This window comes from Moschus berezovskii, chromosome 6 (assembly GCF_049115385.1).
Source record: "Moschus berezovskii isolate FMDL1 chromosome 6, NW_MosBer_1.0, whole genome shotgun sequence".
In the NCBI taxonomy this organism is placed as follows: domain Eukaryota; kingdom Metazoa; phylum Chordata; class Mammalia; order Artiodactyla; family Moschidae; genus Moschus; species Moschus berezovskii.
This window is the reverse complement of record NC_142465.1, coordinates 111,994,484-112,018,608: the sequence shown is the minus strand read 5'-3', so window position 1 is coordinate 112,018,608 and position 24,125 is coordinate 111,994,484. Positions and strand designations below refer to the sequence as shown.

The following is a 24,125-nucleotide window of genomic DNA, read 5'->3' as shown; positions in this document are numbered from 1 at the left end:
TGTGACATCATACCATCTCGGGACACCACGGACCTGTGTGATATCATCCATGTGCCGTCATCCATCCCACGTGACATCATCCATCCCACTTGACGTCGTCCATCATATGTGACATCATCCATCCCATGTGACACCATCCATCCCACGTGACGTCGTCCATCATATGTGACATCATCCACCCCATGTGATGTTGACCATTCCCGTGTGACATCATCCGTTCCATGTGACATCATGCCCATACCATGTGACACCACCGTCAACACAATCATCGCCACCCATGCTGGGCCACATGTCCTGGACAGCCAAGACCGTCTTCCATCATTGTAAGTAGAGCAGCTGAGGAGCCCCAGTGCTGGGCTGGGAGGGTCCCAGGAACCTCTCTGCCTCCAGGATTCCTCAACAATGAAGGCCCCTCGCTCCTTGGGGGAGGGTGTGTAGCCCAGACCTCATCCCGTACGATTACAGCCCTGCCCCAGGGAAAACGGAACCCTCCAGCCCTCTCCTGGGCAATAGCTCTGACGATGCCAGAAGGCAGTGTCCTGTGGTCCAGGGGCCAAGACCCCACACAGGGAACAGCTATCTGCTCACCCAGGAGTGGATGTGGGTCCTCCAGGGTGGCTACCAGGCCTCTGAGTTTGCCGAGTCCTTTCTGAGCCCACTCGAGTGACCACAGGCCCCACTGAGGAGTCCAGGAAGTCTGCCACTGGGCCCCCCACCCACCTCTAAGTGACCACGGGGTCAGTGGACAGGGGAGACCCAGGGCTTGTCCGGGAGCTGTGTCTGCAGAGTGCCCGCTGGACCATCCACAGGGAGCAGGGCTGTCGTCTCCCAGGCCCCCAACACCCCACTTGCTGCCCCTGACCTCCTCTAAGCCCCTCACCACTGATAGTGAGGAGAGACAGGCATCCCCAGGGTCACCCAGGGCATCGTTCACACTCAGCCACTCCCTCTCCCCCACCCCTTAAGTCCTGATGGCTTGTCTTCTGCCAGTGGACAGAGCGTCTTCCTCCTGGCGCAGTGACCGCACTCCCAGGCTGTCGAGGCCCACCCCCACGGGGGTGACCAAGGCCCCACGTCCACACCCTTCTGTGTCCCCGCAGCCCACAAGCACAAGAAGCAGGACCTGCTGCAGCCCTGCGACACCGCCTACCCCGTGTTCATCTACCAGACAGCTGTGCGGGAGGCCAATGGCACCGTGGAGTGCCGCGCCTGCCAGAAGTGAGTGGGGAGGGGAGGGAGCCAGGTGGGGTCCCTGTGGCAAGGCCTCTGTGAAGGGATCATAGACCTCAGCCCAGAGCATGGCAGCCAGGTGGGGACGGGGCTGGCATATTGTCCATGTTGGCAGACTGGAGAGATGGCCCTGAGGCCAGGGCAGACTCGGGGAAGGAAGGCCAGCTCTCGCTTAGACATCTGTCCATGCAGAGGACAAGGAGGCTGGAAGATGTTCCAGGAGTGGCTGGGGCACCTGACACCTCTGCCCGAGCTCCCGCGGGGAGGCCAGGCTCTGGCCCAGGGAGACTGGGAGGTCTGGCTCAAAGTTCTATGCTGCTCACTCCCACCCCAACCTCAGACCACCGCCCACCCCTGGGATGTTCCACCCTGACCCGGAGGAGATGGCCTCCCCTAGGCTGTCCACTTGCCAATATGCCACTCCCCAGGGGCTTCCAGGATGTCCCTGAGATTCAGGGCATAAGCAAACTGCCTTCTGGTGGGACGCCTGGGAGCCTGGCCTCAGACACAGCCAGCCCATTTTGTGCAGGCAGGTGCTGTCATTGCAGGACTCACACAGCCGGTTTCGCAGGAATGTAGTTATTTGTACACTTATCTCAGAGGCTGGCAGGGTGGATACAGCGAACAGTGTGGGTAAAGCCAAGGCCTCAGAGTAGACGGACTTGACTGAAGAGGAGCTGGTGACCTTGGGTGCATCACTTTACCCAGAGGCGTCAGCTTTCCCATCTGCAAAACAGGGATAATACCAACTTCATATGGTGTGAAGAAGGTTGGATATGTACATGTGAGTCTGTTGTGCACAAGTGTATGGGCACGTGGGTGTGCTGTGTGTGTGTGCACGTGCACGTATGAAGTCCTCTACCCCGCAGGAAATGCCTACGGGCAGTGTCTGTGGCCAGCGCACTGGCTGAGCCAGTCAGTGGCCGCAACCGGCTTGCACCCACCCGGCTCCCAATCGGGCAGCGTGCGGGCCTAGGGCGCCACCTTGTGGCCAAGCCTGAGCACTGTAAACCCGCTGGGGGCCGACCCCTCCACACCGGCCTGTTTACTTGACACTGTCTTGACTTAGGCCCGTGTTCCCCATGGACATCAATAAGGACTCCTATCCCCCTAGATGTCTGGGCTTCCTTCCCTCCAATCTGCTAGGAAAGGAGCAGGGCAGCTGCAAAGGCTTGTGGGAGATGTAAATCAGGTTGCCTCCCACCAGGGGGCTGACCTGGGCCCCCAAGCCCTCGTGCCATCTCCAGAAGAGCCTCCATGAAGCCCAGCATCCAGCTGCTCGGAGCCTCCATGGGCCAACCTCTCTCGTGTCCGCAGGGCGTTTGTGATGCAACAGGTCCCCAGCAGCAACCTCCTGCTCCTGGTGACGGACCGCACCTGTGACTGCAGCACCTTCCCACCAGTGCTGCGGGAGGCGGAGGAGGTCAAATATATCCTCTGGGGCTCCAGCCTGTGTGGGATGGGTGGTGGAGGGGTGGACGGGGGAGAGGGGAGGGCGGGTCATCACCAAGGGGCTCAGATCTAGAGAGGTGGGGCCAGCCACCCTCACCACCAACACCCTGCCCTTCCCACAGCTCCAAGGGCTGATCTCTGACCCCAGAAGGCAGTGAGGCAGCCAGTCCCACCAAAGGTTCCAGAACTGAGTCCCCAGAGGCTCCCGGTGTTTCAGACAGTAAAGAATCCACCTGCAATGCGGGAGACCTGAGTTCAATCCCTGGGTCAGGAAGATCCCCTGGAGAAGGGAATGCCTACCCACTCCAGTATTCTTGGGCTTCCCTGGTGGCTCAGACAGTAAAGAATCTGCCTGCAGTGAGTAAGATCTGAGTTCGATCCCTGGGTCGGGAAGGTCCCCTGGAGAAGGGAAAGGCAGCCCACTCCAGTGCTCTTGCCTGGAGAATCCCATGGACAGAGGAGCCTGGCGGGCTACAGTCCTTGGGGTTGCAGAGTCGAACACGACTGAGCAACTGTCACACACACAGGCTCCAGCGTCATCCCCGCCTCAGCTGTGTTCACCTTAACAATGACCTCTGCACATAACGCCTCCGTCAAGTGCGACAGGATGCGTTCCCAGAAGCTCCGCCGGCGCCCGGACGCCTGCCACGCCTTCCATCCAGAGGTGGGGGTTGGGGGGGTCTTCATCCCCAAACCTCGGCCCAAGCCTGTACCCTTCAGACGTGAGAGCACTGGACACCCAGTGTGCAGCTGTGAGGGCACCTCCTGGAACCCCCATCCACATGCGTTCGTGCAGGGAGCGACCCGGCAGGGTTTTTATGATGAAAGCTGGTCTCCCAGGGGCCAAGCCCTTAGTAAACTTAAACACAGCTTCTCCACATCGCCCCCATCACACTTGGATCCATGGGGTCCGGGCGGGTAGGAGGAAACTGTTAGGCACATAATACTGTGGTGACCAGCCCTGAACACCGTAGTTGGGCTTCTTGTACTCGAGTCGTCCTTGCTAGACACGCTGAGTCCACAGCCAGGATTCTCCCAGAGTGCCGGGCTTCTCTGCAGTCACTCTAAGAGGATGACTCCACAGCCCTTCCGTCTTGCTTCTCCTAGAAGCAGGGGGTGGGGGGCCAGGGCTCCCTCCACGTGCTGGAACTCCCCTCTCCCTCAGCCCTCGGTCCCTCTTAGTCCCAGAACCTCCCTCCCGACTCCCAGTCTCCCGGTCGCTCTGCCTGGATGGGTACCTCACTGGGAGTGCTCTGGGTCCACAGGAGAACGCCCAGGACTGCGGCGGCGCCTCAGACACCTCGGCCTCGCTCCCCCTGCTCATGCTGCCTCTGTGGGCCTGGGTGCTGCCGCCCCAGCTGCTGCGGTGACCCCACCCCGCGGGCCTGCTTTGACGCTGGGAAGAGTCAGCAGTCCGCCGTGCTGTCTGGCACTCTACAGCTGGGTTCTTGCCCAGGGCCGCGCTCGTCACAGTCGTGGGCCTCCTGAGATTGCTGGTGGAGTCAGAAACCCGTCCTGAAGAGCTTCTGGGGTGCCAGGTGCCCTCCAGCCCACGTCTCAGTGGGCAGTCTTCCCACCTCCTCTGGGGGGTCCAGCGTGAACTCAACCTGGACCAAGACCAGAGAGCTTTAGTTCCACGCGTTTCCCCAGAGATCCAGACCTAGCTAGAGACAGGGCCACTCCTTCTAATGAGCCTGGCTGCTCTTCAGTGGAATCCCAGGACCTAAAGATCCTGAGGAGGAGGAGAGGAATGAGGCTGACGGCAGAGAGGGGAGGAGGGCAGGAACGCTCTCCACCGGAGACACAGCTGCCCAGGGTGAGGCGCACAGCGGGGCAGCTCAGTCTCGCAGCTGAAGCTCAAAAAAGGTGTGTGTGTGTGTACGTGTGTGTATATGTGAGTGTGCATGTGCGTGCATGTGCGCGTGCGTGTGTGTACGCGCGTGTACGAGAGAGACAGAAGGCAGGTCCTTTACATGAACATGACTACGTGTGATGCCCACAAACTATGGCTATTAAAAAAATGTCTAAAAACATCTTTGCAAAGCCCTGACTTACCACTTGCCTCTTTCTAAGAAAAACCTAGTAGGTTAGCAATACAGCTGCTGCACTGGAGAAGGATGCAAGTCCAGGGCAGGGGGCAGGACCAGTTGCAGCCAGAGGGGTCCTAGCAAAAGACTGGTCTTCAGGGAGGCGTAGTCAGCGGGGTCCTGAAGGCTCCAGACCCCCTGGAGGCCCAAGGACCCAGGGGGTCCTTTTTCTGGCTGATGATCTACAAGAGAGACTACCTGACTCTGGCCTTGGAGCTGGAGCTTTGAGGAGCATTCCCATTTGCAAATTGGAGTCCAGTGGGGGAGACGGATGCATCTGGGCATGCCCCCCACCCAGGGGTCTCAGGGCCGCAGCTTCCTCCCACGGAGACCTGGCTCCTCAGGGACTGCAGTCCCCACTGTGGGAGCAACGCTGAAGGCAGAACCGCGCAGAAACCCTGGGGTGGCCTCCAGTCTCTACATTCAGCTGGCCTCCCTGGAAGAGGTGAATGTGATGTGTGAGGCGTGCACGAGGTGTCCGTATCCTGAACCTGAAACCACGTGGCCTGCGGTCAGCACCCACAGTGTGTCACCTGCTCTCCTCTGAAGGACCTGCTTTCCTGGCGCAGGGGAGAGAGAAAGGGCGTTGGAGCAATAGGCAAGGTCACAGGTGCCCACCAGGTGCCAGGTGGGCGAGGAGGCAGCAGGGGCCCCGTCTCCCATCCCCTCAGCTTGACTCCCCACCTTCATGTCACAGAGCCCTCAAGGCGACAGCCCCTCCCTTGCCGGGCCCTTCTGGGGCATCAGAGCATGTCCAGACCCTGACCTCTAACCTATCTCCAGGTTAGCATCCTATTCCCCCTCCCCACAACCAGGAAGAGTCTTTTCAGGCAATTTATCAATGCTCTTGGCCACACAATTTAAAAGAGAAGGCAATGGCAAGCCACTCCAGTACTCTTGCCTAGAAAATCCCATGGACGGAGGAGCCTGATGGGCTGCAGTCCATGGAGTCGCTACAAGTCAGACATGACTGAGCGACTTCACTTTCACTTTCACACATTGGAGAAGGAAATGGCAACCCACTCCAGTGTTCTTGCCTGGAGAATCCCAGGGACGGGGGGCCTGGTGGACTGCCGTCTGTGGGGTCACACAGAGTCGGACACGACTGAAGTGACTTAGCAGCAGCAGCAGCAGGGGCAGCTCCCAGCCTCAGCCCCATCTCTGCATGGCCAGGAGGGGCTACAGGGCCAGGACTCCCTGTCAGAACGAACGGAAGCAAAAGCCGTTGATACAATAAAACTGCTCTTCACCTGGGAAAAGAGAACATCCTAAAGTCCTGCCTTAGGAGGTCAGAGCTGTTCTCGCCCTTTTCTATTTTGGTGTTTCTAACCCTGCGCCACCCACCACCACCACGGCCCAGAGGACAGCAGGTGGCAGCCTAGCTCACGCTAAAGAGCCATCACCTTGATTCCAGACCAAGTGAAGTCGCTCAGTCATGTCCAACTCTGCAACCCCATGGACTGTAGCCTACCAGGCTCCTCAGTCCATGGAATTTGCCAGACAAGAATACTGGAGTGGGTTGCCATTTCCTTCTCCAGGGGAGCTGCCTGACCCCGGGACTGAACCCAGGTCTCCCACATTGCAGGCAGATGCTTTACCATCTGAGCCACCAGGGTAGCTCAGACCAACAAAGTTAAAACCAAAGTCACTGAAAAGATGACAAGACTCTGGGGGAGAGAGTCCTGAAGTCCCTTTTCCTAAAAAACCTGTGGATGCCCGAGTGTGCCAGGGCTGCCAGCTCCATCCTCGGGGCAGGGGTGTGCCAGCTCCTAAGCCACCTCTGAGGGTGTTTTAATGCAAGTGCTGCTGAGACGAAAGGCCTGAGCAACACTCCACGACGTCAAGTGGAGTTTGTTCCAGAGGGCAAGGGAGTGGACGTCTCCAAGACAAAGACACAAACTGAGGGCAAGAGCTTGGCACAGACGCCAGCCCATCCCCACGGCTCGAGTGAGGGATGCTGACTTGGGGTATGGCAGGGACTAGTTCACAGGTGAGAAAGCAGCTGTCTCAGCAGGCCCGGGTGCTGTCCCCAGGCCAGGGTGGCAGGGGTGGCAGTGACAGGCCATCCTTCCTACCCAGCTAGACTCCCACCATCTCCACCGAAGGCCGAGTCACACTAGACCAGTTTGCCACAAGTCATGGGGCTGGAGGCGGGAAAACCCGTCCAGCAGGACACAGGGTGTGGGGTCAGCACTTGAGCTCCAACCGAGCAGAACACTCGGAGATCAGGGGTTATTCCTGGGTGCAACGGTGCCCACAGGTGTCTCCAGGCCACAGAGCCCTAGCAACTGTCAGGCCAGGATTCAAATGCGTTCTTATCCACTTCCTTCCCCACACCACGGGTATCACTGTGAAAAGGGCACATACAGACAGCTCAGCAAAGGACTCAGGAAAGCCAGGGGGTGTCTGTAGGCCTCGAGCAGGACGGGAGGGGCTTCCTTGGCAGTTAAGACCTGGTCTTCCAATGCAGATTCAATCCCTGGCTGGGGACTAAGATCCCACATGCCTCGTACCCATAAAAATCAAAACATAAAAGAGAAGCAATGATGTAACAAACACAATATTTTTAAAATGGCCCATAAAAAAAAAAAAAAAGAAACCAGGACACAATCCAGTGTCCCACCCTCCAGGTTCCCTATGCAAAAAACAAATTCCTACACTTAAAATGAGAATTCATCCAAATGCTGGAAAGTCCCCTGAAAAAAACTAAGTATACCCAAGGGACCTCCTCTCCTCTCTTAAATTACACAGAAGGGTTAACAAACCCCCAAAACCTTTCGGTCAAAATACATGAGGCTTTTATTTTTGGCCGTGCCGTGCAGCAAGGGGATCTCAGTTCCCAGACCAGGGGTCAAACCTGCAACCCCTGCAGTGGAAGTTGAGTCCTAACCACTGGACCACCAGGGAAGTCCCTACGTGAGACCATTCAATCTGAGTTTTCCTCTTAGTGTAGACTGTGTCGCAAGAGTCAGACTTACCTCTCCTAATCTCACCTACAAAACGAGTGAAACAACAGATCTGTTCATTGGGTGCTGGTTACAACTGCGTGAAGCATCGCTCGAGAGCTTTAACAGGCCCCCTTGCACGCTGAGCTCTGGATGATACATTAGTAACTGCCCCCTAAGCTGGCTGTCCCCTCCACTCCGTGCCTCCAGTTATGACGACAGCACAAGGAAGGCTGGGAAGGCTTGAGTTGGGCATGAGCACTGGTTTTTATACTGCAGCCTCTTTATTAACCTATCACCATCCTGCCTGCCATCATTAACATGTTAGGAAAATCAAACAGAAATGCGAAATATACAAATTACAAGATTATCTAATTAAAACTGCCAGAGAACATTTTCAACTTTCGCAGACTCTCAACACTACACTGTGAAAATGACAGTATATAATATGACTCTCAAGAAATTGGTAACCCAGTGAGTAACGAACCCCTAAGTGTCCTGAGATATTCTATTGAGGCCAAAGAATCCTATTAATAATTTCACAAGAGTTTAACTTGTTGAACAGTCAGTCCACAGAGAGCTTTTTCAGAATGGTCTCCAGCACTCAAGAGTTGGATGTTTCCAGAAAATTAAGCTTCAGTATCTAAATGAAGGCTTCCAGTTAAGAAGTACCTAAAGCTATGGAGAGGGAAGCTGAGGCAGTTTTTTTCTTTAAAAAAAAAAGAAGCAGCACAACAAAAACGTTCATGTTCCACTCGGTTTTTTTATTAGAAGTTTGAGAATACAGCAAGGAGGGACATCCCATGGTGAATGGGGCCATCACACAAATGCCCTTCTGAAATCCCAGCCCTCTATGATCCCCAAAAATGTGCTTTGTGGCTTTGACAATTTATAAACGGGAAAGGGGAAATACTGAGAAGGCCACTCTTCAATGGGTGAGAGAATGAAGCTGCAGAGGTCCGAAACGGCCGAGGGCCCGAAGAGAAAACGAACATCTGCACAGAGCAAGCGAGCCTCTGACTGCTGAGAGTAAGGCATCCAGGCGCCAACCTGTGGGGTTCCCAGCAGGCGGAGGCGTGCGGGAGGCGGGCCGGGGCTTCGAGGACACAGGGAGGTGGGTGGGCCCGCTTCCCAGGGAGGCGCCATCACAAGGCGGGGGATGGGGGGGACGTCTGGTTGGTGATCACGTCACTTTCTACGGGCTTTGTGCTGTGCTGAGCCAGGTGCAGCTCCTCTTTGGGGAGTGGGTGGCGGCAGGGTGCAGTTGGGCCCTGGACTGCTGGCGGTGTCCCAGGGGCCGCTCACAACACACCATTTCCCCAGACAGGTGACCGGGCACAAGGCTGGCTTCTGGGGTACATCCTGAAGCCCAGTGAGCCTCCTCCCAGGGGGGCAGGGGGGGCGGGGGGGGGTTACCGTCTTGTGGGCCATGCTCCCCGGAGGGGTAATACTGTTCTTCTACCTGTCCACACGGCACCAGCGCACCGGGCACCGGGGGCAATGCCCTCACTCACGACCAGAATACTCTAGAGTTCTACAGAGGATTCTTGCTTCCTGGTTCCCAGGTTTTGCTGGAGACGCGACAAGGAAAGGAGACCCCTAACCAAGAAAAAAACCCACACTAAGTAAATGGGAGACCTTCCCATGTTCCCAAACACTGGTGGGAGGCGGCCAGCCTGGCTCGGAACCTTGTTCACGTCTGACGCCTGCCGTCCCGGGCACGATTCAACCACCAGAAGTCTTTGCTGAGAGTAAAAAATGGACTCGGGGATATGTGGGCAGGTGCAGGACTCAAAGGAGCCAGACCCTCCACACCGGACTCTGACACTCCCGCAGGACACCCCTGGGGCTCGAGAAGCCTTATTTGAGCAGCTCCTCAAAGACACAGCTTCAAGGAGCCAACAAGACTCCCTGGCAGTGATGGATCACTTCCTTCTAAACCTTCCTACCATACCACCTCTAGAAAACTGAGTTCTGGGGGTGTCGGTCACCCCAGCACTGGTGGCTAACGGGCTCTGGCCTCAAGAGGCATGCTGCTGGCTTCCCTGTTCCTGGAGACCTGACCAGGGCGGCAGGGGTGAAGAGGGGTCAGGTTGGTGCTCACGTGCCCAGCCCCCAGGCACCAGGACAGCACCACAGAGAGACTCTCCCCCACCACAGCTGGCGGGCCCTGGGCCCCTGTGCAGCTAGCCTCAGGCCAGGAGCCATGGTGCCAGGGAAGGTGTTCTCTACTCCTGGCGGGGGGCGGGGGGAGGTAAGGGAGTGATTCTCCTGGAGGAACTCATACAGAGTGGTCCAGAGCTCCACTGCAGATACCCCATCCCCACCCCTGCAACCAGCCAAGTTCCCAACGCATTGAAAAGGATGCGGGAAGCCTTGTGGGCGCTATCCCAATCCCCGCCAGCCTCAGTGACGTTCCTGGGTAGGTGGCAGAAACGAGTCACTCAAACTCTGACACTGTCACTACTGCCTCGATCTCACACACCCGCTTCCCCCAGCAAACACACCACCCCCCGCCTCAGGCTCTCCAGGGTTGCCAGGCAGGGCAGGACACTGCTGCCCCAGGGCCCAAGGTGTCCCCACCGGCAGAAGGCACCCGGGGCACCGGGCATCATACATTCGGGGCTGTCGCCTGATCCGCTGCCAGTCACATGTGCAAAATTGGAACAGCGTGTGGTTCTCGCGTGTTTCGTTCTATACAAAAGCCTCCCTCCCTCCCCTAGCCCTGTGGTTTAAACATTTATATAAATTTTTATTTAAACAGTAAGTTAGAAATCTTATTTACATTAATTTCTTTGTTCTCCCAAAAGGGCATCTAAAATCACACTGCCACCCCTCGGAGGACATAATAAATGTTCGCCAACACTGGTCGGTGTCACCGTTTCTAAGGAGAGAGGAGGGAGGAGGAGGCGCCTCCAGCTGACAGCCCCGCCGGCTACAAGCGCAGAGGCCAGCGTGCCCGGGGTGCGAGCGCCCTCCATCGGCCAGACCCAAGAACGAGGCAGGGCTGGGCCATCTCGCCTCTTCTCCACCTGTGAGGTGTGATTTATTTTTGTTTTCTCTTCCCAGTTGCGGACCACGTGGAGCCCTGGGGCATCACGAAGCCCCGCGCTGTGGGACTCCTCTGGCACTGGCGTCACGGCCAGTGGGGGTCACCGTCCCCGGCCTCTGGCCGCTGTCACAGTGCGTCCTCTTCGCTGCAGCCTCCCCCGACCATGAAACGGAACTCCTGAAGGTTCGAGACCCCGTGGAAGTGGACGAACGCGCCAGCCACCACGAAGATGTGAAACAGCTGATGAGAGTGAAACTGGAGGTAGAAGCGGGGAGGGCGAGATATCGTTAAAAGTCGGCAGAAGGTCCTTTTATGCGGAGCTGGGACAGGAGTGGTGCGGCGGCTTGAATTCGAGGCACCCCTGACCTCAGAGCACCCAGCAGGTGTATCACATTCTGCTGAGTGGAGGCCCGCTGTCCCCACAGAGACGGAGCTGCGGCCCCGAGCTCGGGACGCAGCGTGCCCCTGACGCCTGGGGCCAGCAATGCACTGTGCACTCTATTCCCACTCTGTGGCCATCTCAGGACACCCCACCTTAACTTGAGGGCCAGGGCTCTCGCTGCTATGAGAATCCAAAGGAGCTGCTGACCTGACAGAAGGCAGGGCTCCGGAAGTAACGAGGGTGACGGGAGCAGCTGAGGGTGAAGCTTCGCTCCCTCCCTCACCACTCACCTCCTGCTGTGCAGTCTTGGTACCAGTGTGGCCCCGGTACCAGGCTGACCATTGGTCCCCTGCATTTTCTCCCCCGACCCTTTCCTCCTCTCGGTTTACCTTTAACAACCGTCTGGTTATTCCGCCTCCCTTCCAACCACACACACAGATCAGTCTCTCGTTACTAATCACTGAATTCTGGTACTGAAAAGGACCTGGGTAAAAACCTAGTATGTCCCCCTCCTCCCACACACGAGACCAGACGGAGGCGGCCTGCAGACCTGCCGCCTGGCACGGCGACGGTGGACAGCGATGCCGCGGCCGCCCTGAAGGGCAGGGCGCTGAGTAAGGAGCCCCCGGGCCGGTCCCGAGAAGGCGCTGAAGGCGGCTGCGGCCCATCACAGGGCGGCAGGCCTCACGGCGGGGCCGTCCCTGCAGGGCACGCCCTCAGCCCCGCACTCGCCATGCGGACACAGCTCAGAGGGAAGCTGGGGCGAGGGTACTTCCTCAATCATTTCACTTCCCTGGGTGCCAGTAACTAACTCACAGGTGGGCAGATAAGACAGCAAACCCTGCCTGCCCCCAGCTGCCGACCACACTCACCCAGATGTCACACTTGCCGGGGAAGAAGCGCTCCGGGATGCGGGCGGCGTACAGGGCTGCCCCCGTGATGTACAGGCCAGCCATGAGCAACAGCCAGCCAATCTGCCCGATGGTGGCGGCCTTCAGGAAGCCCTCCGAGATGATGTAGTGCAAGGCGGGGATGATCCCACTCAGGCCGAGGCCCAGAAACACTCCTGGGAGTCACAAGGACACAACAGGGACAAGGAGAGAGGAGGAGGAACAACTTGGCATGGTGCCAGTGATCCTGTGAGCTGAGAATCTCAAAAGCAGGGTGCAACTTAGCTTCTGGTTTGAAAGGAAAAAGAAGGGTCTTCAAACTCTGGGATTCTGCCATGCAATTCAGCACAGCTACGTTCTAAACAGAGATCTATTTACAAAGGCAAAGAGAGAGCCTCCTGCTGAAAAAGCCTCAGCTCCACAAATCAGCAGTCTTCTAGGGGCTTGGAGTGATGTGCTGCTCAATGTCTCAGGAACCAACAACCCAAGCAGTTGGCTTACAACACCCTACATGCGCTTCTTTATAAGATGCAGATTACAGTACAGAGCAGCTCTACAGTTTATCCTCCCTTGAGACAACGGACACCCCGAGGTGAGTGAGGTGGGGCAAGCGATGAGTGAGAAAGGGGCCCCAGAGCACCAGTCAGACACCCAAGTCCACCAGCATGTGGCCTCCCACAGTCAGAGAGCCTTTGAACCCTCTACAGCAAGTGATCTGCAAACTTCTGGACATGCCCTAGGTTATAAGACTAAACTGAGTCTGGATCACCAATTTTTTTTTTTAATGAACTGAAATAAAACATATCAGACTGTGTCAAGTTGAAGATTAAGTACCATTTTGTTCAAGTTTTCTAATTTACGTTACTTATGTATTATGAAGACGTGTCTAGGGTTGTAAAAGAAAACGTCACAATCAGAAACAGCCTAAAGGTAACTGGGGACTAAAGCCACCGTGAAGTGTATGCCTCAACCAAGCACCACATGGACAGGAACTGCAGATAAACTGTGGCTTGGGCTTTAATACAAAATGGTTTAAAGCAAAAAGACTGAAAGGAATAGAACTCCTTTTAGTACTTCCTGTTCATTCTCAGCAGGCACTGGGTGTGGTACTAGAGGCAGAAACACAGGGCACAGCCCTGGCTCCAACGGGGTCAGCCAGGCCCTTGCACCGGAAGGAAGGGGCTTTGGGTTGGTTTCCAACCAAACAGGCATGATCCTGAACATAAAACCCTCTTCATCCTGTACCAGAGAAGGTGCGTGCTATCTCTCTAACACCATCAGTTTCAGAGTAAAGGCTCTTTTTTTTTTCTACACATTTTAAAATGAAAATACTTAGAAAGGAACCATCATTTCACAAAAGTTACGGAGCCACAGCCGTAAGGACCATGTACAGCCCTAGAGTCATGTAAACTGTACCACCAAATGCATCAGCTCAGCACCCACCCCCACTGATGCTGTGAGACGACCAGGGACACCCCAACATTACAAGCCCCTAGAGAACAGGAACTGTGACCTCTCCCTCTCTGCATCACAAGTGCCGAGCCTGACACTTGGCCAACAGTGGCCCTCTCGTGCAGACTGGCGGCATGGAACCCCAGTCTGGGCTTCTTACCTGCTCTCACGCCCCGGTACTGGGGGGTGGCGAACATGTCCCACTGGGAGACGATGATGGCTGCAATGCCCAGAACACAGATAACAATCAAGTAGATGAAGCAAGGCTGCGGGTTGCAGTAGAAGGAGTAATACAGCCAAGGAACAAAACTGCCCATGATCAGAAGAGCGATTCCAGAGTAGTCCAGCCTAGGACAGGAAAAAAAAAATCCACTCACTGTGGAACAGTGCTGCCCACTGCAGGTTCCAGCCAAGAGTGCCCAGCCGGCAGCAGCAAGGGCTCTGCCAACTCTGCTGGATGCTCTCCCTGAGCCCACAGGCTTTGGATCACTGATCCAAACAGGGACTGCAGATACTTACTTAGAGAAGATCCGGGAGACCCCTTCTGAGTGGCAGTAGACTGTGTGGAAAAGCCACGAGAAAGAAAGGCAGAGAATGGCTCCCAGGAAGAATAATCCGAAGACCACCTTTTCCTGCAGGGGGGCCACAAAGGAGATGTTGGGGCGAAACATATAAAAGATCCCCAGGCACAGGAAGAACACACAACCTAGAGAAAAGGATGGAAGAAAGCCAGGATTACTACCTTCTGAAGAGAGTATTATGTATCAATTACGTTTTCAGTCCTGACATCTGAATCAAAATTCTTCCGAACAACTAAACCTTATCCAAAACACTGGTCTGCTCCAGACACTGTTATCACATGCCCCTCAGTTTCACAAGCTCAGTATAACAGGGTAACTTGTGATTAATCCAAAAAGAAAACAGACAAGGCCTGCTAACTAAGCCCAACTCTACCTCTAGGTTCACAAGAAAGTCCATTTTAATGTTTTTGGCACATGTGCTGCAGCCAGGTTTCAAAGGCCCACTCGGCAGTTTCTTTTGCAATGAATGCTGACCCCTCCAAACTCTGCTAGGAAATACAGCTTGTCTCCACCAACCGCTCTAAGGAACACCTGAGGCTCTGGTGCTCACCAGCTGGCCCAGCAGAGTCAGGAGTTAGGAACAGTGAAATGTTATTTGGGCAATTTCAAACCAGTTTTTAAACTTTTCTTCGCAGTAAGATACCACATTCTTACTGCCTAGGGAAAGGCTACTTAACACAAGATAAACACAGAAATTAAGAAGTTAAAACATTTGCTAAGCGATTCTGTGTGCTCATTTAGTAAAGTCAGAAGTCAGCAACAAACTCGATCTGATTTTCTACTGTGATCTACGCTCTGATTCTGGAGAACTTGGAGGCACAGAGGAAATCAAACATGTGATAAGATACATACGTTAAACGAGAAAAGGTCAGACTACTCAATACATTCACCAGGTTGTGCGATTGTCACTATTTCATTTCAGAACATTTTCACTGCCCCAAAAAGAAGCCCCACACCTGCTCAGCCATCTCCCATCACCCCACCCCCACCCCCCAACAACCCTAACAAGTGCTGATCTACTGGACTTTCTAGCTCTATGGATTTCCCCATTTTGGGTACTTCATGTATATGGATCGTACAGTACCCAGCCTTTGTGTCCGGCTCCTTTCACTTCACACAAGGTTTTCATGGCTAGCCCGTGCTGTAGCCCATTCTCAGCAGTCCAGCCCTTTTAAGGCTGTATAATACTCCACTGCATCCACATAGTACACTTTACTTATAGGTCAGCTGATAGATACTTGGTTGTTCCCACTTTCCACTAACGATGAATAAAGCTGCTAAAAACATTCATGTACACACCTTTGTGGGAATATGTCTTCAATACTCTCGGGTATATACCTAGAATTGCTGGTAACTCTGTTTAATTTTCTGAGGAACTGTCAAACCGTTTTCCATACAGATTGTGCCATTTTCCATTCCACCAGCAATGCGTGAGAGTTCTAATCTTTCCATATCCGGGCAAAGACTTGTCACTTTCCATTTTCTTGATAACAGCCGCTCTTGTGAGTGTGAAGTGGTATCTCACTGCACTTCCTCAAACGGCTCACGATGTCACTGAGCACCTTTCTCATATGTTCACTGGCCATGCGTAATGACTTTTAAAAGTCAACTTCTGTGAAATAACTACTTTCCTCTTCATGCTCATTAAAATATTACAGCCAATTCTGCACAGTGCCTTTTCCTCGGCCTGGTTTAAGGACATGTCTGAAAACCTAGTATAAACTGGGACAACCAGAGACAACCACTGAGGAACCGCATCACTGGAAATCCAGTGAACAAAAATGGCAAATTCAAAACACGCCTTCTAAGTTCTGTCCTTACCCTTAAATGCAGCGGTAGGGGGAGGGGCAGAATGGACACATTAATCACTACTACTCAACATACCCAAGAGATGTGTCCAGATGTTGCCCGTCTCGGTGTGTATTCTGAAAATGCTCTTAAAACAGGCCCGGAAAGAAGGCATCGGGGGCCGGTGTCCATGCAGGAGGAAGTCGTTGTCCTTGAGCCACTCAGGCAGCACATCGTGAGGGATCACTCGCCATCGACCTTCCCAGACCTGGAAGACCATCAGCAAACACTTCCGTGGGTTTAACTGTCGATTTAGCAACACTGACGGCTCTCTCTTACCGCACTGCCTTACAATGAGATAAAGTAAACTATCTTTAGAAAGACAAATGCATTCAAAGGCATAATGTCCTATATTCTGAAAAAATTGACTGAGGAAAAAATACATTCTTTTTATTGGGGTAGGGAAGCTTTTCTAAGGAAAAGGAAAGAGCAAATGAAGTTACAGAAAATACCCACGCAACTTCCCTGGTGGCCTAATGGTTAGGATTCTGCGCTTTCACTGCTGAGAGCCTGGGTTCAGTCCCGAGTCGAGGAACTGACATGGGCAAGCCACGAGACACGGCCAAGAAGAAAAAGAAGTGCTTTCCAGCTCTGTTTCCGTCTGGCCAAGGCAAGACAGGGGCTGAAGCCCCACCCATACAGACGCCCCTCCTTCATCCTTCACCACAGACTTCGTGCTAATCGCTCAGTAGTGTCCGATTCTTTGCGACTCGATGGACTGTACCCCACCAGGCTGCTCTGTCCATGGAATTCTCCAGGCATGAATACTGGAGTGGGTTGCCATTCCCTTCTCCATGAAGTCGCTCAGTCAAGTCTGATTCTTTGTGACCCCATGGACTATACAGTCCATGGAATTCTCCAGGCCAGAATACTGGAGTGGGTAGCCTTTCCCCTCTCCAGGGTATCCTCCCGACCCAGGGATCAAACCCAGGTCTCCCGCATTGCAGGCAGACTCTTTACTAGTTGAGCCACCAGGGAAGCCCAAGAATACTGGAGTGGGTAGCCTATCCCTTCTTCAGCAGATCTTCGCAACTCAGGAATCAAACTGGCGTCTCATGCACTACAGTGGATTCTTTACCAACTGAACTACCAGGGAAGCCCCTAATATATACCAGGAAAAATCCCTATTGTATTAAGACTACTTTTATACTTAATATTCCTGTTGGTGGGGAAAAAACGTAGAATCACACTTAGGTACCTTTTGCTAAAACTGCTTCCCTCTCCTTTGGTTTCTCTTCCAATCACAGCAAATATAATGAAGTAGAAAGAAAGAGCAAAGGGGTCAGAAAACCTTGGATCTCTGCCATTACCCAGCTGAAGGACTTTCATTAACTACAAAAATCCCCAAGCCTCAGTTTCCTTGTTTATAAAACGAGGACAAGAGTGTGGGAACTTGCAAGGATCCACAGAAACAACCACAGCACCCCCACCCCAAAGGTGGTGTGCAATCCTGCTGTCCCCACAGGCGACCGCCCGAGAGCTCGCACCTAGGGAGCCTCCAAGGAGCGCAGCCTCCCGCCCTTCAGGTCTCTTCCTCGCTGTCACTCCCGTCAGGCTCTAAAGGAAAGGGATGGGGGTGGGGGAGCCCCTCCTAAAATACATGCCAGCCTCATCACTCTGCTCCTTTCACGTCTCTCAGCCCAGCGAGCGCACACCGTAAGATCACTTCTGCCGAAACTAACCTTCCCTTGCTGAGCCAAACAGACGCCAAGGAGGAGGCAGAAGCATGTCCACCCAGGGCTTCCCCTTGGGCCCCACCTGCCGGCCACCCTGCCCACCCCTCCCCTCCCCTCCCTGCACTCCACTGGGGGGGATGAAAAACCGAAGAACAGCAGAGACCCCCTCACAATGGCACTCATGCTCCGTCTCCACCCTCCCCCCAACCCCGGGCCTGTGCTCACCCGCCCTCCCCCTGCTGGTTCCTAACGTGCAACAAAATAAACTCATCTGTCACCAGATGGCTACTCGGCTTCACCTGGGAGAACTTTATTTTCTAGGATGGAAACCAATCCTCACCTCCCTCCAGGCAGTTCACAGCCTGTGAACAGCTCTGCTGTGATGGGATGAGAAGAGCTACTGTGTTATCACACGAGCAGTTACTAGCTTCTACCAGTTGACACCGGTACACAGTGTCAGAGCGACTTTCCCCAATGTTTCTAAACACACACTCCGGCCTCTGAAGACTGGGCCCAGGTGCTGTGCCTCCATCATTACACTGCACCCGCTGCTCAACTTGCAGGGCAGCCAAATGCCGACCCAAACAGGTATTCTACCCCCTCAACTCCAGGCAGGAAGAACAAGGTCAAAGCTTAGTCAAAGACACCTTTGTTTATAAGCTTGACAAGGGCAATGCCTAAATCAAACATCTTAACAATGGCTCACTAGGTTGGTATTAGACCATATGATACACAAAACATATTAAAAAAAAAAAAAATGACCCACAGAAGACCTCTATGTCCACGTGAGCCAGACGATGCTGGTAGACTAGCAAAGACTGAAGGCCGGAATAAAAGAGACGCCAAGCACACTCTCTAAAGCCTAAAATGACTCTATTTACTCCCCCTATTCCTGAAGAAAAGCCTTCTCCACAAAGAAAAGCACACCAGCTAGGTGGCAGGGCACTGCATTCTCAACTGTCTGTTTACTTGCTTCCAAGAAACAGAATCCGGTGTCTCCAAATACAGGCAGGCGGGTTTATCAAGGATAGTCAGGAGCTCGGCCACAGTAGGTGAGGTGACTCAGGAAGCCTGCCCCTTCTGCTCAGACACACTTCTAGGGGATAACAGGGGTTCATAATAATTTCATGACCCACTCCTTTTCCTTCAGTAAATCATAGTCTATAGCAAACAAGTGTCCTATTTATTCACCACCTGTTAACAGCTCTTAAACTGGAAAGTTTTATTTGCCTTACTCTCTACTCTTGGTTCAGAAGGGAGAACAAAAAGTCACGTTACCTACAGCACCCCACTGATCCATAAATATAAAAATCCCTAGTGGCTGACACTGAATACTCAACTCTGAGATTTAAGGGGAAAACCTGCTTTTGAAAACCAAAATGTATCTTTTGTATCCCTTTGCTCTAACTCTACTGAGACAGTGATTACTAGAAGGGGTTTAATGTTTCGATTGGCTTTTTCTTCACCAGTTTTCAAACACTGATTAAAATTTTCTGGGCTCTAAAAGTAGATCCATAAATGTTTAGACTCTTCCACCCTCTCCCCGAAATCCCTCTGGTCTTGAAAGAGATGTCTATATTCAGATTATAATGTTTTCTTCTCAGCTCTGGTCCAAAGTACAGGACTCTAAGTCAACTGGCCCCGATTATTTCTAGCATCATTGTAAATGTAGAAAAACGTAGTTTTTAGGACCTAAGACTATATACATAAAAAGTCGTGGTTTCACAAAACTCATGAAAAAGCAAAGTGTCAGAAAAATTTTTCTCTAAATGATCAAGAGTTCTTCAAAACCGTTTAATAATAAATTTACACACACAGGTTGAACTGTGTTGACCTGAGGTAACACCTGCCAGGATCAGATGGATCAAGTGGCTAAACCCATACATATCAGCATCCCTGATCATGTTTTCAAAACAAGCAACCCCAATTCCAGATGCCATTTTAGGGGACCAGAGCCCCACGGGGATCCTAATGACTCAGAAAACAACCAGCCACACTGAGAACACTGGATATGTGTGAAGACGAGGCAAGTCCTACCTGAGGAGGAGTCTATCGCCCACTGGACCCTGAGAGGACCAGACTCAGGGGACCTATCGACGCCGTTTCAGGGTCTGCAGGCATCGAGCACCCCCAACTCTGTTTCCTTCTGTCTCATCTAACTGGTCAATAGGACATCTACTCTGAGAGCCGGTTTCCCAGCGAGATGATCTCGTTTTCTCAAACCTTTATCAGGGCTGCTGCAGGCACACGAGGACTCGTGCACTGAACAGGGCTAATGTCCTGACGCTGCTCCCACTCACTGGGACACACATTCTCCCCAAATGGACGGTACTCCTGCCCTCCTAACTCGCAGACTTCTGTTTGGGAAGGACTAAACATACAGCATGGAAATGACCAGGAACGGCCACCTTACCTTACAAACAAACTCTTCCATCCTCTCCATGGCATGGTGGGCTTGTAGGAGGGGGGACATGCCCATGAACCCCTCATCTTCCTGAGATGCTCCACCATCGCACTCACGCTCCTCCACGCTCTGCAAGGCAATCACAGAGACAGTCAGGGACAGAAGTCAGGAGCCAGAGGAAACGAACAATACCTTTTCCTTGAAAAAATTACACTGAAAATCTCTTAAGGTTAAAACAAGGCCTCAAACAAATTAACAATATAGGAAGTAAGGTCTGTTTATTATAGAATTACTGTAAGTACTAAAAATAAGAGGTGCCTGATTCTTTTCTGCAGACAATTAAACTATGGCAGCAGCATTCCTGTTTGTTTCAGTAGCAAGGTTCAGGAGTGGCCTTGGATGCTTTGTTTTTTGTTCTAAGAATTATACTCATAGACCACAAAATACTATTCCATATACAAAGCTGAGAAATTACTGAGGGGACAATCTCCAAGAATCCCACCTGGAATGTGTAAAATAAATATAATGCAGTAAGTGCTCTAGGGGAAAGGAGGAAAAACACTGTAAAACTATTTACTAAATCCTTGAAACATACCAAGCACAAAAGAAAGGCCATTTAATTTAATCCTCACAACCACCTTACTATATTCATATTCTTATCTAAACCTATAGCACATCAAGCAGGGACTTCCCCGGTGGTACAGTGGATGAGAAACTGTCTGCCAGTGCAGGGGACATGGGTTCGATCCCTGGTCTGAGAGGGAATGCCACCGCATGCTCTGGGGCAGCTAAGCCCACGCGTCACAACTACAGCCTGCACTCTGGAGCCCAGAACCGCAATGACAGAACCCACATGCCGCAACTACTGAGCCCGTGTGCCGGAAGCCAGCAAGGCACAACTACTGAGCCCGTCTGCCTCAACTGCTGAAGCCCGTGCACCAAGCACCTGTGCTCCACAGCAGGAAAAGCCACAATGAGAAGCCTGGACACCACAAGAGAAAGCGCACGCACAGCAACCAGGACCCAGCACAACCAAAAATGTTAATAAAATAACCCCGCGCGCCACAACGACAGAGCCCTCTTATAACAGAGTACTCACAAACATGTCCTCAAAAACAAGCGTCTAAAACACAGGCCCATAAATAGCTATTTACTGTGGTCAAGCGTTGCAGAGTTCCTAACTAGGGATCTTCAGAGTGGGTGGTGATAAATATAGTTTCCTTGGTTAAACAGAGGATAACACGGTAGGAATTAAGTGGCCAGAACATGGACAAAAATGTTTTCTCCACAACACATGGGCAAGTTTATAGCTCTGCCACATGATGAAGGTCTGGAAAGTCTGCGCTGGGCACGGTATACATTGTATAAAATCCTCTATCTTCCAATATGAACTCTAAAGAATGACCCTGTCAGGAGTGGAAATTACTTTCAATTCCCCTTCCAGTAGCCACGAAACCACAGACCCAAAGATCTGTTTCAACAACAAACTGCATCTAAGGCTATCACACATGAGGGCTAAACGCACTCTATGTTCTGCTCCTATCGTCACACCTAACTGTCATCAGCACGAATTATGAAGAGAAACAGGGCAGTGCGAATGGCGAACAACGAAAACCCAAGCTGCCTAAAGGAAAGGCAGAAACTGTAATGCTCTAGGGCTTCCTATGAATAAATCACTATATCTACACTTAAAGAGATGTCAGTGCTCTGAAGTAAGTACAAAGACGCTTTCAAATCTTTTTTTCCTGCTCCCGTCAGTGAAGTCCATCTGTGAGAAGAGTTAAAGTGGGTTATATCTCAAAACACAACAATATCCAACTGATGATCCATACAAAGTACAAGCTAAAATGTTAATTATCCGGGGTGTACTTTACCTTTGGAAAAAGAACCAGAGTGATAAAGACCAAAGTCCTTAAAGATCAGTCTAACACAAAATGACAATAACCCATCAGTCTACTGGGTGTTTGCTTCAGCCCAGCTCAGCTCAATTCAGTTTAATAAATATTTATTAAAAGGATGTTTTCTATAAAGGTGAGTAAAATACAGTCTCTGCCTTCCATGGGTGTACAATCTAATAAGGGACCAAATTAGCCACAAACATAACTGTAACAAAAATAAGGTACAGTCAGTTTAGAAACAGAATGTGGAGCTCAGGAAAGGCTGCATGAGGAACTGGAATTTTGGAAAGATAAAAGAACTGTTGAGAGGGAAAAGTAAAAGCACGATTTTGAAGAAAAGAGACTAGTTCAGTTCAGCTGAAACTTAGGGGAATAGCTGGACATAAATTACATATTTACATACTAAAAGTCAGCTGACAAGTGCCACAGGCTACAATCGTTGTCGTTCATTGCTCGGTTGTGTCCAACTCTTCGCAACGCCATGGGCTGCAGCACGCCAGGCTTTCCTGTCCTTCATCTCCTGGAGTTTGCTCAAACTCATGTCCAATGAATCAGTGATGCCGTCCAACCATCTCATCCTCTATCGCCCCCTTCTCCTCCTGCCCTCAATCCTTTCCAGCATCAGGATCTTTTTCAATGAATCGGCTCTTGGAATTAGGTAACCAAAGTATTGGAGCTTCAGCTTCAGCATCAGTCCTTGCAATTTCCTTTAGGACTGACTGGTTTGATCTCCGTGCTGTCCAAGGGACTCTCAAGAGTCTTCTCCAGCACCACAGTTCAAAAGCATCAATTCTGTGCTGTTCAGCCTTCTTTTTGGTCCAACTCTTGCATTCGTACATGACTACTGGAAAAACCACAGCTTTGACTATGTAAGCCTTTGTTCACAAAGTGATGTCTCTGCTTTATAATACACTGACTACGTTTATCACAGCTTTCCTTCTAAGGAGCAAGAATCTTTTAATTTCATGGCTGCAGTCAACATCAGCAATGACTTTGGAGCCCAAGAAAATAAAATTTGTCACTGTTTCCACTTTTTCCTCTTCTATTTGCCATGAAGCAATGCGACTGGATGCCAGGATCTTAGTTTTTTGAATGTTGAATTTTTCACTCTCCTCTTTCACCCTCATCAAGAGTCTCTTTAGTTTCTCTTTACTTTCTGCCATTAGAGTGGTATCTACATATCTGAGGTTGTTGATATTTTTCCCAGCAATCTTGATTCCAGCTTGTGATTCATCTAGCCCGGCATTTCACATGATGTCACTCTGCATATAAGTTAAATAAGCACGGTGACAATATACAGCCTTGACGTACTCCTTTCCCAATTTTGAATCAGTCCATTGTTCCATGTCCAGTTCTAACTGCTGCTTCTTGACCTGCATACAGGTTTCTCAAGAGACAGGTAAGAAGGTGGTCTTGTATTTCCATCTCTTTAAGAATTTTCCACAGTGTGCTGTGATTCACATAGTCAAAGGCTTTTATATAGCCAATGAAGCAGATGTTTTTCTGGAATTCCTTTGCTTTCTCTATGATCCAACAATTTGATTTCTGGTTCCTCAACCTTTTCTAAAGCCAGCTTGTAGATGTAAGCTCTTGGTTCACGTACAGCTGAAGCTAGCTTGAAGGAATTTGAGCATAATCTTGCTAGCATGTGAAATGAGCGCAACTGTATGGTAATTTGAACATTCTTTGGCATTACTGTTCTTTGGGAGTGAAATAAAAACTGACCTTTTTTGGTCCTGTGGCCACTGCTAAGTTTTTCAAATTTGCTGACATTTAAGTGCAGCACTTTAAAAGCATCGTCTTTTAGGATTTTGAATAGCTCAGCTAGAATTCTATCACCTTCACTAGCTTTGCTTTTAGTAATGCTTCCTAAGGCCCACTGGACTTCACACTCCAGTATGTCTGGCCCTAGGTGAGTGACCACACCATCATGGTTATCCAAGTCATTAGGACTTTTTTGCACAGTATTCTTACCACCTGTTTTTAACCATAATCGTAATGCTGTCCACGATGAGAAGATAAAGGTCGAGGAAACGGAAAGGTATCTGGGGCCAGGACACCAAACCTGGGTCAAAGTGTGTGTGCCCCTCCAGTCTAACATTAGACTGCTCAACCAGCTCCTTAGTACAGTTGCTGAACTGGGCAAATCTCCTCTCTTATCAAGTATCTGCTCACTAGACTTGCTCCAACTATCAAAACTATCATAAACTCTGTGCAGTGTCAATATG

At 51.6% G+C, this 24,125-nt stretch overlaps 2 protein-coding genes across 2 annotated transcripts in view; one reads left to right on the top strand and one right to left on the bottom strand.

Moving 5' to 3' along the window:
• CACNA2D4 (calcium voltage-gated channel auxiliary subunit alpha2delta 4) overlaps window positions 1-4,067 on the top strand; it is a 70,099-nt gene extending 66,032 nt beyond the window's left edge. Inside the window, exons 34-38 of the mRNA XM_088837053.1 lie at window positions 303-323; window positions 1,101-1,218; window positions 2,548-2,660; window positions 3,264-3,346; window positions 3,948-4,067. Of these exons, the coding sequence (XP_088693179.1) occupies window positions 303-323; window positions 1,101-1,218; window positions 2,548-2,660; window positions 3,264-3,346; window positions 3,948-4,052 (440 nt within the window). The 3' untranslated portion in view covers window positions 4,053-4,067. The remainder of the gene's footprint in view (window positions 1-302; window positions 324-1,100; window positions 1,219-2,547; window positions 2,661-3,263; window positions 3,347-3,947) is intronic.
• A 4,390-nt stretch (window positions 4,068-8,457) lies between these two features.
• Window positions 8,458-24,125, bottom strand: part of ADIPOR2 (adiponectin receptor 2) — a 37,206-nt gene continuing 21,538 nt past the window's right edge. The window contains exons 3-8 of the mRNA XM_055395167.2: window positions 20,009-20,128; window positions 15,956-16,127; window positions 14,010-14,196; window positions 13,651-13,838; window positions 12,021-12,214; window positions 8,458-11,021 (exon numbers count right to left, since the gene is read on the bottom strand). Coding sequence (XP_055251142.1) covers window positions 10,893-11,021; window positions 12,021-12,214; window positions 13,651-13,838; window positions 14,010-14,196; window positions 15,956-16,127; window positions 20,009-20,128 — 990 coding nt within the window. The 3' untranslated portion in view covers window positions 8,458-10,892. The remainder of the gene's footprint in view (window positions 11,022-12,020; window positions 12,215-13,650; window positions 13,839-14,009; window positions 14,197-15,955; window positions 16,128-20,008; window positions 20,129-24,125) is intronic.